Below are 19513 nucleotides of genomic sequence, written 5' to 3' on the forward strand. Positions count from 1 at the left end.
GTTAACACCATAACCATCACCTAAAAAAAACTTGGTATTGGGTTTTATTGTAAAAATCTCAGTACCAACGTGAAGTTAGGAAATTGCCTCGGAGAGCACGCTAAAGCCCGCCCACCAGTATTTAAGAAGCGTGGTGGGTCATGTTCTAAAAGAGGTTTTGGTCTGGCAGCGTTTGCTAACCCAATAGGTATTTTAAAACTAGGTATTTCATCGGGCTATTAGCTATCAGTCTGACTGCTGGTCATAGGCGTTAGCATGCTCCCCAGGGCATGGGGTAGGGGCCCCGTCAATTTCCTAACTCCTAGTACTGAGAATTTTTAGCCCTTTATTATATATTTACGCAACCGGCCTTCGCACTCGACCGCTCTGAGTTGTAGTGACTTATATATGCCTTACCATTTCAGTAACTTAAATATATTCATTACATGAGCTTTGAATTTTCTCAGTATGTCGTAGAGTAGAGAAAATGTGTTGGTTCCTCTATCATGCAGCACCGGTGCAACGGATTGACGTGATATTGCGTAGTTATGGTTTACTATATTGTCAAATTTATATTAGAGCACCAGAAACCGTACATGATGGACTGTAGGTATTCGTAAAATCAAAAATTAACACACCTTTAATTATAATAGGTATAACTGTAACCGATCGATTTATGTACATTGAATATATATAGAAAAATTTTTTTAAAGGGCACTCTAAAATCGATACTGAAACCAAAACGGCAATGTTTTTATTTTTGTCTGTCTGATACATATATCTTGGTCGCACATCACGCTGAAACTACCGAATGAATTGAAATGAAACTGGTCACGATTTGGTTTGTCTTTTTTCAAACAGCAACTTTTGCATTTATGAAATCGGAAGGGGAATGGATACAGTACAAGAATAGTAGGTACATGCGGGCGAAGCTGCGGGATAATTAGTACAGACGTTAGGAACAAGTATGACTAGAAAGGGGTGCGATGCAAATGGGGTATTACATGTAGGTCGTCAACATGCATAGTCAGTACATATATGAAAATTTAATTTATGTCCATTTAAATATATCAAAATTTAAAAAGAAAATGCACTGTAACAATATAAATATTAGAAGCAACAATAAACTCGTTGTGCAGTTTACTAGGCTACACAAAATTGCAAATTCATTCAAGGGCAATTGTATATTATTTTATAACAAATTACCAAATGAAATCTTTGAGATGTCTCTCACTTTGGTAAGAATTTGGTTCAAGATCTTGTATTAAAGGATTAAAAATAGAGTATGGCAATAGAATTTATTATTATTTTTTTGTATTCTATCATTTATTGATTTTAATTTTTTTTTTAATTCTTAACAATGCTTAAAAAAACAAAAAACACAATATTAAGAATTTATAAGAAAAAAAACCACCCTCCGATTGCGGGGCTTTTGAATGCCCAAGTAACCGGCGGTCAGGGCTCCAGAGTGAGGGACCTCCTCACAATACGCGCCGTTTCAAGGACTACTGCCTTCTGTATCCGACCTTTGATCCAACAACCAAGCGAAAGATTCTTAAGATGTTGGTCGATGCTTTTATTATTATATATACTTATTACTATTATTATATATACTTTTTATAGATGTCCTAAATACCCCTTAACAAACGACATTGTTCATAGGAGATTCTGTTCATGGTTGCAGGTCACGGCAAGACACACAAAGACGCGGCGAGCGTACGCGCTACGCACCCCATTCCGGCGGCATGCGGCCTGTACTATTTCGAGGTGCGGATCGTGTCCAAGGGCCGCGATGGCTACATGGGCATCGGGCTGTCGGCGCACGGGGTCAACATGAACAGGCTGCCTGGTGAGTACCTTCCAACAATACTTACAGGATAAGCGAGGTCTGATATGAAGCGATAATAGCTTAGTGGGTAAGGATTCTGCTTTCCTTTCGTGAAGAACGACTTCGAGCCACGACACTACTGACTTTTCGGAGTTATTTGCTTTTTAATTTAAGCAATTTAAATATTCCTTGCTTTAACCGGTGAAGGAAAACATCGAAACCTGCATGCTTGAGAGTTCTCCATAATGTTCTCAACGGCATGTGAAGTCTACCCATCCGCATCTTGGCCTACGTGGTTGACTTCGGCCTTAACCCTTCTCATTTTGGGACGAAACCCGTACCCTGTAGTGGGCCGTTAATCAGTTCATGATGACATATTATTATGAACTGTCCAACCTCATGGAGAGTTATTTGTCTGCCCTTTGTTTAGGTATATGATGCAGAGTTTGCTAGTCTTTCTTGGCACACAAGTAACTAGCTTATGCCCGCGACTTGTTGTTTTTCCAAGAATGGCGAAGGAACAGTTTATTTACTCAAGTATAAAACTACGCAATGTAAGCTCCAAGATGCTATGCCAGGAGCTTATATCTATGCAAAATTTTCTAAAGATCGATTTAGCTGCTAAGCCATTTAAAACCATCCGGAAACTGTACCCCTGTGCATTTTGGGATACATAGTATATGTATATATATTATATAGTTATCTTTGAGCCAAATTCCATCGATATCATCGTCAGCTTACCTGCTGGGTGATAATGTATTTATATTTTTAGATATTATGTTTCTGGCAGGACTTCGCCTAGGTCTAGTTGGTTTATTGGGAGTATCCAATAAACTAACTTAAGATTATCCAGAATGGCTGAAAAATGCTTTGCGACCGCGCCCAACTCACCAACCCAACCAAAAATAACTCAACAAGCAACTTAAAAGAACGCTTTTTTTTTCAGGTTGGGACAAACACTCGTACGGTTACCACGGTGACGACGGGCACTCATTCTGCTCCTCCGGCACGGGTCAACCGTACGGCCCCACCTTCACAACGGGTGACGTAATCGGCTGCGGAGTTAACCTGGTGGACAACACATGCTTCTACACCAAGAACGGCCACCACTTGGGCATCGCGTTTAGAGGACTGCCGGTGTGTGGTGCTTTTATACGCATTTATTTATTGTTTTCAGTTTCTGCTTTGACGACCTCCCTGGTGCTGAACCTATGGGCAAAGAAAGAAAGAAAGTATACTTTATTGCACATCAAGAAACACATACAACGACGAGTTTAAACGACACATTGAACTTAAGTGGTACAAAGTGTTGTGAAGCTCGCCGCAATGCAGTAAATATACCCTGTGTCTGTATCAGAGAGACTGAAATGTCCTTCCCTGTCGGCAGCCCAACCTGTACCCCACGGTGGGGCTGCAGACGCCGGGCGAGGTGGTGGACGCCAACTTCGGGCAGCAGCCCTTCGTGTTCGACATCGAGGACATGCTGCGCGAGCTGCGCGCGCGCACGCGCCTGGCCATCGACGAGTTCCCGCTGCCCGACGAGCAGGGCCAGTGGCAGCAGGTGTTGCACCGGTGAGGCTGGCGTGGCCACTCGGGACAAGCTGCACCTTGTTATTGGAGCAGTTCTTTCTTGCAATCTTAGAGACATTTTCGAGTATAGAAATCCTTTAATGGGAGCAGGAAAACTTATCAATCGACCGTTGAAACTTGAATTATTTTTACTTCTAACTAAATTAGGGTTATAAACTGAAATTATTGCCCCTTTATTTATTACTAGCTGTTGCCCGCGTCCCCCGTCATCATTACTGAGATACTAATGTAAACCCTTGTTTTTCAAAATTTTAGAACACAAAAGCTGCTATTGCTGCTTAACTATGTTAGTTAGATATATTCCTTCGCAGATTTTGTTGTATGTAGTAATTAGCAGTTTAAACATGTGATAAATACTGTTTTCAATAGGTTTCTCGGCGTAAGTTATGTATTTTATAAGCAAAATTTTGCTACCTTGGGCTATATTATTGCAAATTTCAAAAGCATCTCCGATTATTTTAAAAACAATTATAGCTTTTGTTACCTCGTGATAGGTTAGCTTTCTTTTGGCGAAGAAATTAATTAAATCAAGCCAGTAGTTACGGAGCCTATTGGGTACGAGCAAACAAAAAAAATATTTCAACTTCATAACAGTATCTAGATGTTGGAGTAGCTAGCTACGCAGTGTTTTGTCGCGCTCTGACATTTGGAAGGTGCCGTCATGAAGTGTGACCAAACACTGTGTGATTGTGGTTGTTGCGTGCGGCTTCCAGGATGGTGTCGACGTACCTGGTGCACCACGGCTACTGCAGCACGGCGCAGGCCTTCACGCGCGCCACCGGCCAGCCCATCGACGAAGACATCGCCTCCATCAAGAACAGACAGAGTGAGTGCACTCGCTTAGATAAGCCAGGCGCGGGTTCCCGGTCTCTTTGCCTTTCTAAGAACAAGGACGGCCTTTTTCTGTTAAAGGTTCAGACGCAGCACCAATAACATGCGTTGCACTTCAAATAAGGGCCTTAGAAATCCGTTTGTCAATTTTTTTTTTATTGGATCATTAAATTGGTAACAATCAATGGCATTATCATGACAATAACATAAATAAAAGACAAAGACAGAAGATTGAAACCTTCGAATAACCACAGCATTCTTAATAATTAAAAAAGCTAAAAGCTAATCAACTTGCAAAGCATAGTTTAAAACCTATTACTGTACAAAAAAATAAATAAACAAATTTAAGCTATGAAAGAACATGTCAAATATTGGCCTTGCGTGCGAGTCCGGTGCGAGAACAATAATTTTAGGTATGAAGTTAACTTTTTACATCTGCGTTATCTTTATCATTATACTTTAAAACTAATCTTTTCTATGGAACTGTTGCCTTAAAATAAATAATAATATTTATTATTATTATAAAGGCAGGAGGTTCACTGCAGTCGCTTGAAGCTTTGTTATTAGAGATACGTCGAACATTCGTTTGGTATTCGGTATTCGGCATATTTTCCACTATTTGTGAACTAACGGTTAAACTATCCGGTTTTGTTGCCGAATATATTCAGTTCAAGCAAATCACGACTGCGACCATTACAGCCGGCGTCCGTGCGGGAATTATTTAATTAAAATATAACTTGCAATTTATATCAACAAAACTTTTAATTTCTGCAAAAATAAGATATTTTTTGGATATAGTACATAATTGGGAATACCGAAGGTCATTGTTTTTTAAATAACTCAACACACCTATTGCCAGCCGGGACACCTGTGTTTGTTTGTTTGTTTGTATAATTTTGTTGCACACACATTTAATAATCCAAAGAAACAAACTAACAGTAAAACATAACTTTAAAAACATTTTTTTTTTGCAAAAACACAGTCATTCCATAAAAGTAACTTAAAACATATAATAACAATCTTATAACATAGACTAAACATTGCCGAAAAAGTACATTTTGCATGCAAAGGCGGCCTTATCGCTAAAGCGATCTCGGCCAGAGCAGCCGTTCTGACAATTGCGCGTTGCGGTGCAGGGATATCGAAGCTGGTGCTGTCGGGGCGCATCGGCGAGGCCATCGAGGCCACGCGGCGCCTGTACCCCGCGCTGCTGGAGCGCGACCACGAGCTGCTGTTCCTGCTCAAGTGCCGCCAGTTCGTGGAGATGGTCAACGGCTCCGACTCGCAGGTCTCGCCCGACCGCCACTCGTCTACTCAGAGGCACTGTGTGTAAAGCGACTACGGACAGCAGATTCTTTTGGTCCAAGGCCGTGGGTTCATCATCGTCATCATCATCACCTCAACCAATTGACGTTCACTGCTGGACGATTGCTGCTGGTCGTCTTTTAAAGGGAGCTCCGCAATCCACGGTCCAGGGCCGCTTGCCTCCAGCGTTTCACCTCGTTGGGGGTCGACCTACGCTGCGTTTACCGGTGCGGGGTCGCCATTCCAGCACCTTAAGACCCAACGTCCATCGGTTCTCCGAGCTATGTGCCCCGCCCATTGCCACTTCAGCTTCGCGACTCGCTGAGCTATGTCCGTAACTCTAGTTCTTCTACGGATCTCGTCATTTCTGTTTTGATCAAGCAGAGATACTCTCTCTCCATCGCCCGCTGAGTGACTCTGAGCCTTCTTATGAGGCCCAAATAAATGGTTGTCTGATGAATATGAATGCTTTTCAGTGTCAAATGTGGGTGTTTATCTGTATATTATAAGTATTTATGTTTATTATATTCATAAAAAAATATTCATCAGCTCTCTCAGTACCCATAACACAAGCTACGCTTACTTTGGGGCTAGACGGCGATGTGTGTACTGTTGTAGTTTATTTATTTTAAAATATTCTTTAGAGACTGTCAATAGAAGTGAACACTAAATCTACGTACGTATACATAAATACAGTATACATATAGATTATGGAATGCGTTCGGCAACGATGGTGTTAACGACAGTCACGCATTCTGAAATAGATGACATACTAAGTATGATTTCGAAGTTAAGTGCGTTTCTTAATTTAAAGAATTTAAAATATCACTTTTTTATTGTAATAATTGATTGACCAAGCAGATGGCGCACCTGTTGATAAGTGGAAAATCTTCTCCTATAAATAGAGCAACACTTCGCCGGGCATGCAAAGGAGCACGACCTTCAACATCCCGCACTGTGTCCGTCAATTTGAGGCGTACGTGTAAAAACCTAATGTGCCTGTAATAACACCGGCAACACAGAATTGCAACAGCACTACCCCGATTTCTGACGTCATCCGGACGTGGGCCCTTACCACGGTCACGGGGGCGTTCGGACTAAACAATAATTAGTCCAAGAGTCTACCAAACAGTCAGATTAACGTCGAACCGAGCCGAGGTACAAGTCCTCGCAGGTGTCACCCCCGGGTTGACGTCTCCCATTTTCCCCCCGATGTCGTCGAGCCCTGGGGCTCTTCTCATGGCTCCACTCCCCCAGTGACGCTGTAGCAACCCCTCAGGTGGTTATCGGCAAGTGACCTTCTGATAGCAAAACAACGCTGCTTAGCGGTACAAATAAGTATGGCGATAGTACTTCCCCGGACTAGCTCTGTCACAACGCTCTAGCACTTGTTCCAACGGTGAAGGAAAACATCGTGAGGAAACCTACTCGCCTGAGAGAACTCCATTACGTCCTCGAAGGCGTGTGAAGTGTAGCACTCCGCACGCCCCCATTGCGGGAGCCGTGCCCGCAGTGGGGGCGGGGCCTGACTGGGGCGTGTCGCAGGCGCTGTGCGAGGCGGGCGCGGAGGGCGCGGAGGCGGAGAGCAACGGCGTGGCCACGTCCGTCATCTCGCACGTGGGCCGCGCGCCGCCGCTGCCCGCCAACGGCGAACACCCCGCGCACACCAACGGTGAGCTCACAGCCGTCACACTATATCCTATATTATACAACCTTGCGCGTTGGTGAACCCTGTCACAGTTATGAACACTCGTAAACCGTGTACACGACTTAATATTGAAGCATCAAAACCACTCCACTTTAGAGTTGTTTCTCGAACAAACGGTTAGTTATCACTTCATACCATTTAGCATTTGACAGTAATTATGTTACCTCTAATTAGAAAAGGTTAGTGAGCTAACAACATTCCGAGGGTGCGTGCGACGTGCGCGGGCTGAATGAGGATTCTGTGGTCTAATTTTTTTTATTTTACTACAAGTTAGCCCTTGACTGCTATCTCACATGCGGGTAAATGATGATGCACTCACGATGATGATGAAGTTACGGGCTAACCTGTTAGGAGTATAGCAGTTATATTAGATCCTTTCTCCTAATCGGTTTCTACCCGACATCGTGCACGAACGCTAAATCGCTTAGCAGCACCCACCAGACCAGACCAGAGACAATTTAGAAATTATAAATTCCCAAATTGCATTTGCATTAATTTTCACCAAAAAGCGCAGTGCGTCAATATGGAATATCGTCCTGGGATGTAATTGTGGAATTTATATTTTCTGAATTTTCTCCGGTCTGGACAAGTGGGAAGCGCCACCCTTGGCTAGTTATTAACGCAGACGTAGTGGCAATGCAAATCGATCACTGGCACCAACAGTAGTGGTCCTAAGCTCCGTCGCAACGTTATTTAGGCGATGTCGTCATTTACTACGAGATCAAAGACGTTGAACTACTGTATCTATTTATAAACTGAACAGGCAGCAAACGTCTTACATTCATGTCATACATAGGTTACAATGAATAATTATTGTTATGTGACTTAACAGTTATACATTGTAAAGTCAACGTCTCCGGAGGATGCTCCGGTGTCGGAGCGAAAAGTGCATAGATAGTATATTGAGTGTAAAGATTTAAGAAACTATAAATGATACCGTACCGATTTTTCTGCACTTCGCCGAGTATAGTAAATTAAGCTTTTCATAGTTGAAATTTTCACATCGATGATGATACAGCCTTTTTTTGCCGTTTTTATAGATATTGATACGGGAACCACCGTGCGCAAGTCGACTCGCAATTGACCATTTTATAACGAGAACGTGGACATATCCTACCTGAAATATTAAAATTGACATAATAAGCAAATATTGTGATTGTGTGAGAGAACTTTGTGAAGAGTTAAATGGATACGGTCGGCGTTACAGGTGTAGCGGATACTGAGGACGACGAGCGACTAAACTGTGACGTCGACATGCCGCCCGCCGCGCCCGCCGCCCCCGCCTCCCCCTCCGCCACCCCCGCCGCCAACGGCACGCACGAAGGTACGTCACTACCGGCATAACGATATTAAAAAAGAAGAAAACACACAATAATAACTTATAACGACACTTAGAAATAAAAGATGTATAATTGGCGCGATTAAAACTATACTATTGGAATAATAATATTGTGGTTTTTAAACGAGACAGCAAGAGTCAAGCAAGTAAATCTGTCATTGATTAATTGACTTAACTAGATTACTCCTTATTGCGCTAACGTATATTTTTTTTTTATATTCATACACTTTATTTGTTCACCAGAAAGAAATGAAAAATAAAATAACACGAGAATAAGTAGTATATATTGACGACTGTCTGTCTGTCGTATTATGGTTAATACTTCTTATGTGAAATGGTTACAAGGTATATTCGGAGTAAGAGTGTTGTAACTAAAAAAACATTAAAATGTTTAATAATCGATTAAACTAATAAAGATAAAAAGGTTAATACAGCCCTAGATAATGAATGTGTTAAAATTGTAATAATTTATTTAATTTTTGCACCGTGGTATTCCTAATTGAATTTAAATTATTGGTCTTTAGTTGGTGTATGCCAGACCACCTTTAAACCCGCTCCTTAGCCATGATTAAGATGTCCCTATGGCTGCAAGGGTAACTCTATTTTGTTTTTGGAATTGGTTTGGTTAAACCAACCAAGAAATACATTCATGAGCTTTGGCTGTACCTATTTTTTTCTTTAATATTTGGTTATATATACAGGATAAAAAATATAAATATAATATGTATGTATGGCATTTTATCTAATTACACAAAACATCAATGATTTACTTTATTATGATATGACTATTTATTTAGAACATTACTCTTTACATATTTTAATATCGCATAACATAAAAATTAATTATTATTTTTTTAGATAAAATAAGTAAGTATTATTATTTAATAGGAGTAAAAATAATTATTTATTAGTGTTATAAAAAGGATTATTTATTATTTGCACGTCATTTCATCCACATTATACATAGTTTTTGTGTATAAATTCGAAACTATATTATGTTTGTTTATTTCGGTCATAATTCAGTATTATTTGCTAGATGTTTTTTAGTTTCTCATTGAACTACATATTTCTATTAATTTTAACCAGTATATTATTTAAAAAAAGATTTATCATAATATTTTAATAATACGAAGTCCCTTTTTGTGTAACCCACTGCAGCTTTTTATCAAATTAATTTAAAAAAAGCGAGTTTAAATATTTAATTACTTTATCAACTTTTTATTTATAGATATATCAATTGTTTTCTATACTTTGGCAATATTTATATCGAGTGTTTAATTTTCTAACTTCAGTTTTAGAGTTAGGGGATCTTGTGCCATACGAGCTCGTGATTTCAGCCAATGGTTGCAGGGTCTAGGTAACGCTACCCAATAAGCATCACTCACTTTGCTGCAGCGACCAATTAGCCGCAAGACGGGTCGCCTACTAGTCGTTGCGGCGTTGCTTTGTATACCTACAGTTCTTTGCATACAAAATACATAGCATTTATGCGGCAGCTAGTCTGCTCGTGCGAACTCTCAGTATAAGATTTGTACTTGTCATATAGAACAAATGTACTCTATCATTATTTAGTAGTTTTTCAGTATCTAAACGCTGTATGTCTATTACATCTGTAAAATGCTTCTTATCCACCTCCTTTTAAAGTCTAAATTCGTCTACACTTTTATAAAGAGCTTTCTTAAAAGAATGATAGTATAATTAAAATCCGTAGTACCGATTAACACTAAACAGGTGATATTAAAGAAGATACCTTACTATGACGAGCAAGCGTGCGAAGTAAATATTAAAATTACTGTCTGTTTCTTGGTCTGAGCATCTATGCCCAGCGTTGTGACCACGCCAACGTTTGGTTAACGTATCGAAGATAATCGATGTATTGATCACAAACCATTTTAGTTAATATCCAATGAGCATAAATACCTTTATGCAAAATCAAACGATTTTACAAATGTTACTTTTGGGACAATAATTGGTACTTTGCCTTACTAATATTCTATCATAGATATTTAATACAATAATATATGATAACCACACCATCCCATTCTAACAGACTAAATATGAACTAAAAGGGTTTATTGACGATAACCCGAGTGAGTAATATTTACTTTCATTCTCGAATAAATAGATTTAAAATAAAACAATGAAAGACTAATATTTACTTTCATTCTCGAATAAATAGATTTAAAATAAAACAATGAAAGACTTAATAAATTTATGTATGGTTATAAACGTTTAAATAATTATGATTGTTTGTAGAGAGATGCTACTACGTCTCAGTGCTTTATGGCTATCTCAAAGAAAGAGACAGCCATAAAGCATAGTGCCTTCATTGCAATTGTCTATAAAATTGTATATATTTAAACGGTTGTAACTTCGAATGTCATTGGCGGATATCTATGTAGTTAATAATTTTTTGCCTTTTTTATTTTAAGAAAAAGGTTGAGTCACATACCCTATTTTATACCACGCAAGGGACCAAAATATTAATAATATGTATTAATACGTACTAATGTATTTGTTTGCGTATCTGCTGGTACGTGCAGTTCAAATATTTTGTAACAAGATGTAAATACATAGAAAAATTAGTTGCTCATGCTTACAAGTTCAGTAATTCGAGAACCCATGTCCATTTTATTGTCCTTTTGAAACTCGACATATCAAACATTCACTGCAGACTTGTCGTAAGAGTAAATTGGTATTCGACAGTTGCGATAACAGTGTAGGACCGTTGATGCAAGTGTTTAAAACGGCGTATTTTATACAGAACTCAATGAAATCACGAACAAACTTTGGTGTATAGTTTACTCTAGCATGGCCACCCAGAAATGTATCATGAGACATTAAAATAGATGTTTTTCTAACCTTAAGTAAATTTAAGGTTTGTGCTTAAAGCTGAAAGTTTTGCCTGTTTTAGCAAAAAGTATGGACTGGGCGAGCTTAGACCTCTCCATTTAGCATTCTTTTTCATTTTACTTGGCGGTAAACCAATGAGGCGAAGATCTGATCTGATCCAGAAGTCCTCATCTCTCTCTAATTTGATTTAACTTACAGTCGGGATTATTTAGTAAAATGGACATGGATAATCCGATGAGCTAGAGGTAGTTTGCTTTAGATTAGGTTGCATGTTTAGCTTGTTAAGGCTTGATCCCGCACCCATATTGGCACATCAGTGGCATAAGCTTCTTATAATTATTTCGTCTGAAACTAGTATTAGGCAAGAATTTTGTGAAACAAATCAAATTATTTAAGGTCTATCCAGGGATATCGGGGTCAGGTTTTTGGGGTCAGGCCGACAATACCGTGAGATCCATCACCGACGTGCCGTTAGTCATCGGGCTACCTTGCTTATTAAAGCTCGGGGAACCTTGCTTATTTTTGCCTCCAAGCAGCATATTGTTACGATGCTGTGTTCCGGTGTGGTTACAGGCCGATTGGCAGTGACCCTGTTTTTTGGGACCAAGGCCATGGGTTTGGCCTTTAGAAGCCGAGCAAGCAAAGAAAAAGGCGGGCTGGTGACGCGATAGATCTTGTTATACTCTGTGGAATTGGGGGTAAAATCTATACTTACAAGAAGTTGGACGCGGATACAGTCTCTAATTGATCCTGAACACTGACGAGGCACCGAGTCCGATAATTTTGGATAGAATATTAAAGGCGATTGAGCCGATCATACTAGTAGTTGCTATGGTTTTCAGAAATGCGGAGAATTCGGAAAGTTTAATTTGTATAACTGAGTGACAGGGATCTAAGGAAAACTAAAAACTAAATTTAGTGCTGATAAACCAACGTTAAGATGCTACGTCCGGGACGCCTGCATTGCTGCAAATCCTTCACCAATGAACATTATAGCAAATGAACCTTAAAGTAATAGCTGCTTCATATAAAAGTCCTTCAGTCATCGAAATATATGAATCCTGTTAATTTATATAATGATATAGTTTTTAATGGTTATAATTCGTTAGCAGGGCAAATTAAAAACCTTTCCAAGTTACTTCTATTCAATCACGAACTGTCAGGATGGTATTATTTAAACGGCTCAAATGTAGTTACTAGGCTTGGTTTGTTTCGCAAAAGTGTCTTAAATTAAGAAATATACAGGGATCGCGATATCTACGTGAATCGGTATCATTCTTTAATAAGTAAAAATAAATGTTAAAAAATTATAGTTTCGTTAGTAAATAGTAGACAAAAAATATAAAAGTTACTGGAAGAGATACGAATGACGTATTAGATAATGTCCACGTTTAACTTTGGTCTTTTCATATCCTTCGTACTTCGATAACGAGGTTTTCGTAATTTTCCAATCATTTTGCTATTTCCGCTAATTCCATTACGGAATATTTGAATTTAAATCCCAAAAACATCAAATTCGATCTTACTCATATTGTGCGAGTCCCAAATCCTCCCTCTAAAATGTCAAGTCGAACTTCTATAGAAAATATCACGATATCCGTACACCTAGTAAAGATAGGTACGTGGCTTTGCTACCTTAATTCGCGCATTAATACAATAAGTGGCCTTGTCGCGTAATGACGGAATACCAACGTTGAAGGTTGAGAGAAAATATCGCGATCTCTGTAGTAGCCAGTGTAAGGCTAGGCGGCGTGCTCCCCTAGTGGCGGGCGGGTGAGCCACGTACCGGTTGGGGTTGTAGGTGGCGGGCTGGTGCTGAAGGGCATGCCCGGCGTGACGGCGTGCGTCGCCGCGCTGCTCGCGTCCGTCAGCCGCACCGGTGGGTACCCGAGGCGCTGCGCGAACAGAGACCGCTTGCGACACGATCGATATCATACGCAGTACTTTCGTCTCACGAACCCCCGCTCTTGTGTTACATAACGCTGATACTGTTTGAGTGAGCGCGACAGTTCGCCGTACCGTCCGAGGCACGAGTGTCCTCGTTGCTGCATACTACGTCTAATGCACGTTTGCGTAGAACGTAGCAACAACTCGTGTCTCGGATGGTATTGAGAACTGACGCATTAGCGTGTCATACATTGGTTACTACAACGCGTCGCTTCTTGAGATAAAAGTATAGTCCAAATCTTGACACAATCTTGTTCGGTATCCGTCAATCAGCGGGCCGGTACAGGAGTCAGGTATCAGTTGACTACTGCGCTAAGCTACACTCGTAGCTAACTTCCGCGTCGACATAAAGTTTTAATCGGACTATATTTAAAACCAGTGCAATCGTATAGGTACCCGTAGGTATATTTGCACGTTTAGACCAAACGTAAACGATCTCGATATGTCTTTTAATCTGCATATATAATATCTACAAAATAACATACGTACATGTTTCCAAAATTTAGGTTCAATGTTTATTGCAATAAAAAGACACGTCGAGTTTTTTTTTCGTTTAGTATATCTTAATATATATAAATCTCTTGTATATATATATATATGTGACCAATTGCTTCCACATGGCTTATAAGGATTGCCAATCAAAAAGTGTGAAACTTGAAATTAAATGTCTTCAGTTAAAAACACAAGCAATATTTCCCATGCAGTTGTACACGTTGTAGTTGTACACTGCAAGGAACCGAAACTGCTGTCCTACTGATACCAATGCCCACTTACGATTGTCGGGCACAGCAACCGCACTTTTCTGTGATCAGCCGTGTCGCAATCAAAAAGTGTCTTCGTTTGCGCAACGCCTTATGCCGATACATCCTTATACCTCTGTCGACATTACTCTGTCATCTTTCATTTGTCGAGGATTTCATCCAATTATCAGTTTACTGATTCAAAATTCGTTCATCTCTTGATTAAATCTGTTTTGCAATAAAAATTGTTATCGTTTTTACTTTCATACGATCTTTTGCATTCATTCTCTACGCAGTTTTCATTTTCGTAGTTATGAAGTTAGATTATAGATTGTACAGATTATAGATTGTACAGAGCTTTAATTTTAGTGGCCCAATATTTTTCATCCAATTTCGCTCGTCATTGTCATTACTTTTCTTTTGCGTTTACTCCTCAGTAGCTGTATTTTAATTTAATATAGCTGTATTTTAATTCAAGCGGAGACTATTACAGTTCTAGACCGTTGCTACTGCGTCGAAACCTGACATCTTATACATACTGTCAATGCCCGCAACTTCGTCTGCGATTTATTTCTTTATATAATTTCCCTGGCTTAAAATCATGTACGCCTCGTCATGCTGTCTTGGGCCCTTTCTTGCGAAGATTGTCGTTTTCCATCCCATTAAATCGTTTCCATCGCGAAATTCTCTCATTTTTTAATTTTGTCATTTATTATAATAATTATTAGTAAAATGGAGGTACGTACGATTATAGTCCTTGTTTTGTGATTTTCTGTTCATCGAGGACGAAATGTCCGGCTAATTTTGTTTCTTTAGTTTTTGTAGCACAGTGAAGTTCTGTAGTACACCAAACTTAGTTTTAATATAAGCATGTACTTACTGATCGCAGTTGAACTGTTCGTTACTAATCCCATAATGATGCTATTTCGGTTGTACATGTTGTTTTTTTTCTACCTTCAATAATGGGAAAGAATTTGTCTAATTTGAACATGCTGTACAGCATACAATAGGACCGTTCTATTCGTCCTTTCCCTCGTTTCTTTTGTTCACCTAGCTTTAATGTAGCTAGTATGTAGTTAAATTTGAACAACCATAATAGTACCGTTATCTATGCATGCGACTAAATGGGTAAATGAAATGGGATGGTTATTTTGTTTTATTAAAATAATATGTATTACCTTTCTCACAATATGTTTTCTTGCTTCATATGTATCTATGTGACATATCATTATTTATTGTATTTGTAATGAAACAAAGAGTCGTGGCATACCGTGTAAAAATATTAACATTTATGTACACTTTTATTACACTCATACATTATAAATATAGATACAAAATAGATATGACGATCGCAGTGTCTCAAGGTTTATCCAAATCTATCAGGGTCAGGGCTTTTTGGGAAGATGGCCATCGGAACTGACTAAACTTTTCAAGGACGTTCTTTGATAAATTACCCATAGCTGTATAGAGCGTACTGCAAGGTATTGAATGTTTTACAGCTGCTCGAGCGTTTTTTGGTCTCGGTGTTATTTGGGGACTTTGGTAAGCTATGCTCACACAGATGAAATCTTAGGTATTTTACTGTAGGAGAAGCGTTAATTTTCGGGTAGTATTGACAGACTTACAGAGCGTGCATCCGGCAGGGTAAACTCCGGAATATTGAAGGTCTGGTCACATCTGACACAGAAAGTAGTAAGAGTATGAAAAAATCATACTAGAACTATGTGTAAGCAGTTGTTTTTGTCCCTGACGGAAATCTGACCCTGATATGTCTGGTTAAATCTTATTAATGTAATTTTTTTTTGTTGTCAATTTAATCTCACATTCTCTCATCAAGATTTTATTTTCTTTTCAAAGCTGTCTTTTAACAAACTTGAAAGTGTTGTGAATGAAGTGTTTTACGTATAAGTAATTTAAATATTGGTCTAAAATTAAATGATGAAATGTTTCCCTCCACCTAGTTGAATCGACGTTTAGTTTTGGATATTTTTGTTTTTGCGTGAATGTAAGATTTTCATGCAGTAACAAGTAGTCTAGTATGTTCTCTAGAGTGCGAGCCGAATCCGATCGATCGGCAGGTGAATAATAAAGGTATAACCTACAGACATTCTAACACATCCTGGTTTTGGCTACGGCTGAGTATCGTCAAAAATTAGGTCCGTCAGTCAATTGATGACGCAATTCTATAAAATAATGTTTCACGTTTTGCGATGTTATCAGATGTTCTAGAGTTGATCCTCGAATTTAAAAGTACAACAAGATACATAACTTAGATAAGCAAGGAAATAGGAGGGGCTTCGCCGCATACTAGAAGTGCAGTTATTATAAATTTTATAAATGAGTGAGTTGAGCATGGCGAGATTATTCATGCGGACAAAGCCTCTATGAGAATCTCCTAGCTGCAAGACGTAAATTTGGAAGTATTTTCTTTAATTTTAGACCAATACAGTACCGGAATTCTACAAATCCCGCTTACTTACGCCTCTCATGTTTTGGAACGTTTTTACGATTAGTTTCGAACTTTAATAATTATGAGCTCGATCGATTGATGCAACGGGTAGTAAACTGTTTCAAACTTTTTGCAACGAGAGTATAATTACGGATCTCGGATGCGTTCGAAACTAGTCGCGCGTACACCAAACAAAATATACGTGAAGTGAGTGTTATTTGTGAATTATAAATTCCACTCGAGATGGTTTAGCGGGAATGTGTTGAACGCGTTGTAGAGGGCGAGGGCTGCGGGGCGCGCGCGTCTGTGGAGCGCATGCTTGCGTTCGGGCGCGAGCTGTATGCGATGAGCCAGAAGCTGCGCCAAGACCACTACCACAAGTCCATGCTAGAGGTGAGTTTTGCCAGTTTGAGGGATGTAGCAGCGTCACCGAGGGCTGTGGGCGAGCATAAACTCACAAGGAGCTCGATCACATTGGGGGGAAGGGGAAGTAGTCAACCCCTAGGATGGCTCAGAACTCGATCCAATCGGGGGAGGGGGACACATCAACTTTATGAATACCTCAAAGCTCGATCACTTCGGGGGGCTCGTCTTCGATCTATGTGTTTTGGGAGGCATTGGCTATAGGGTCGGAAATGAAAGACTCTAGCGAGTTAGCAAGTTTGTGTGCCGGCCGGCGAGTATTGTTTATCAAATCAGACATGAGTACGTTGAGTACAAGATTTGCACGCTACGTTTACACAGTCTGTTTCGGGTATTGGGTATCGAATCAAAGCAAAATGGATCTTAAAATTTTGTTTTAGACTTGCAAATTCTTTAATCATTTATTTCACAAGTATGGCATATATAAGTTTTGTCTGAATTAATAATATGCACGTTCTAAATTTATTTAATAAAAATTAAAATAACTATAACAATTAAGCTTGATTGTGAATTTGTTATAGTACAGGCTGCATACAGATGACGCATTGCAATGATAAAGAAGTCGTAACATTGACAGCGTGTAAAGGGTGGCGGGGCGGGCTAGAAATGGCCCGCCAAGCTGCATTGTCTGAATATCGGTTTTTGCAGGACGCGTTCAGTCTCCTAGCCTACAGCAACCCGTGGGACAGTCCCGTGGGCTGGCAGCTGGAGCCCGTGCGCCGGGAGGCGGTGTGCGAGGCGCTCAACTCCGCCATACTCGGTGAGTTCACTGACTTTCACACTAGCAGGTCTTTCTTCACCGTATTCTTATCTACAGATTCCAGCAGGGCCAGCACAGGCAGGATACAACGATTATATCCCCCGATAATATCCCCTGACAAGGTATATAATTAACGTGCACGGGAACAGGAAATAGGAGAAGTCTACCCCCGTTTATTATTACACATTTATTATTTGGATATTATTTCCACTCGTGCGCCAATGCTCGGAGAGTTGAGAAAGTTTATTCTGTAGGAGAAGATATTTTTTTATAAGGATAAAAATATGCCTTTTCCTTGGCTTTCTCCTGGGAGAAAATTGTCTCCTGCCCATGCTAGCCATGCTGAGCGCACACTAGGCTATACCCTCTCGATTAATAAAGCTTTTCGTGACAGAGTTCGTCCGGGTACGCACAAAGCAGCATTGCTGAGTTGACGGTGACATAAACGTACGCACATGCACAACAACAAAACACATATAAAATACACTAAATGTAGTGGAACATTTGTTTAATTAGTGTACTATTTATAAATCGGAGGTGGCCAGTGGTACATGCAGCACAGTTTTTACTATTCCACCCTTTATAATATTTTAAGTGCCATTGTAACTGTTCCAAATAAAGATTTATTATTTATTATTATTATTAAAACAACAAAAAGTATATAATGTATATACAACATGACAAAAGCTTAACGCGGTGCGCAGAGTGGCAGGACATGCAGTGGGTGTCGCCGGTGGAGGCGTGCGTGTCGCACTCGCGCGAGCTGTTGCGGCGCATGGCGCGCGCGTCGCTGGGCGCGTGCGCGTTCGCCGACCTGCCCGCGCTGCTGCGCCGCTGACCCCGCGCGCCCGAGCCGCGCCCGCGCCGCCGCGCGCCGCGCCTGCCCGCGCACCCCGCCCCCGCGCCCGACCCCGCCCCCGCGCCCGCCCCCGCGCCCTCGTCGCCGCCCCGCGCGCGCCGCAGCGTGTAGCACGCGACAACGCGGCCGAGCTGCCGCCATACAGAACTGACAGTAACGTACCACCCGTTACGAGGTGTGGGTCTGCTACCAGAACGATAAGAATATCCAATAATCACGACTCGCTGAAGTGTTTGGTATAAACTCAATTATCATTATCAACCCGTGACGATGGCCTTGACACTGGCCTCCTTTTAGGATGACAGGGGTTCAATCCACATGACTTAACTGATAATAATGACGCGATGAACTGTTTGCTATACATGTCTATCATTAACAAACCGTGACGAGGCACTGAAAACTCAATCAAAAGTGCGCCAATGGCGGAATGAATGTAAACAAAAAAATGTCAGGTTTAAACAACATTTTAGTGTTCTTGAAAAATTTAAATATTTTTTGAAATTTAATATTCTGTAAAACTTTTAAAGAAATATTTTGTTTACCTCTAAAATACTAACCCAACCTGATCTAAAATGTTCATGACCTGTTATTTGTTTATTTACATTTGGTCCGCGGATAGATGGGCCGCACTTTACATTACGAGAACTATTCGATTTGGTTCCATCTTCACCTTTTCTACCATCGGACTACTAGATTCAATCTGCGATCTGAGGTTTTGGATTAGATTAAATATAATTCTGGGCGTGAGTCAATAGCCCAACCGACAGCCTGGGACGTTCATGTTTCCCGGAATTTTTACAATTGTTACCCTTAAATTGTCCTTATTCTTTCAGCAGTTTTGCTGTCGCCACATTATTAACTGTACAATTTTTGTGCTTTATCCAAAAGTTGCATACTTCTGC

General features: G+C 40.2%; 1 protein-coding gene across 3 annotated transcripts in view; it reads left to right on the forward strand.

Moving 5' to 3' along the window:
* LOC120633162 (ran-binding protein 9) overlaps positions 1-18590 on the forward strand; it is a 56903-nt gene extending 38313 nt beyond the window's left edge. For 2 of the 3 annotated variants that reach the window (XM_039903292.1, XM_039903293.1), the window contains 10 exons: positions 1664-1828; positions 2754-2944; positions 3195-3379; positions 4111-4223; positions 5365-5516; positions 7079-7205; positions 8449-8565; positions 16847-16962; positions 17641-17752; positions 18457-18590. In XM_039903292.1, the coding sequence (XP_039759226.1) occupies positions 1664-1828; positions 2754-2944; positions 3195-3379; positions 4111-4223; positions 5365-5516; positions 7079-7205; positions 8449-8565; positions 16847-16962; positions 17641-17752; positions 18457-18590 (1412 nt within the window). Of the gene's footprint in view, positions 1-1663; positions 1829-2753; positions 2945-3194; positions 3380-4110; positions 4224-5364; positions 5517-7078; positions 7206-8448; positions 8566-13234; positions 13313-16846; positions 16963-17640; positions 17753-18456 lie in introns of all 3 variants that reach the window. The other variant, XM_039903291.1, reaches the window with a different exon arrangement.
* The last annotated feature ends 923 nt before the right edge of the window (positions 18591-19513 follow it).

The sequence above is a fragment of the Pararge aegeria genome, chromosome 21, assembly GCF_905163445.1.
Source record: "Pararge aegeria chromosome 21, ilParAegt1.1, whole genome shotgun sequence".
NCBI lineage: Eukaryota > Metazoa > Arthropoda > Insecta > Lepidoptera > Nymphalidae > Pararge > Pararge aegeria.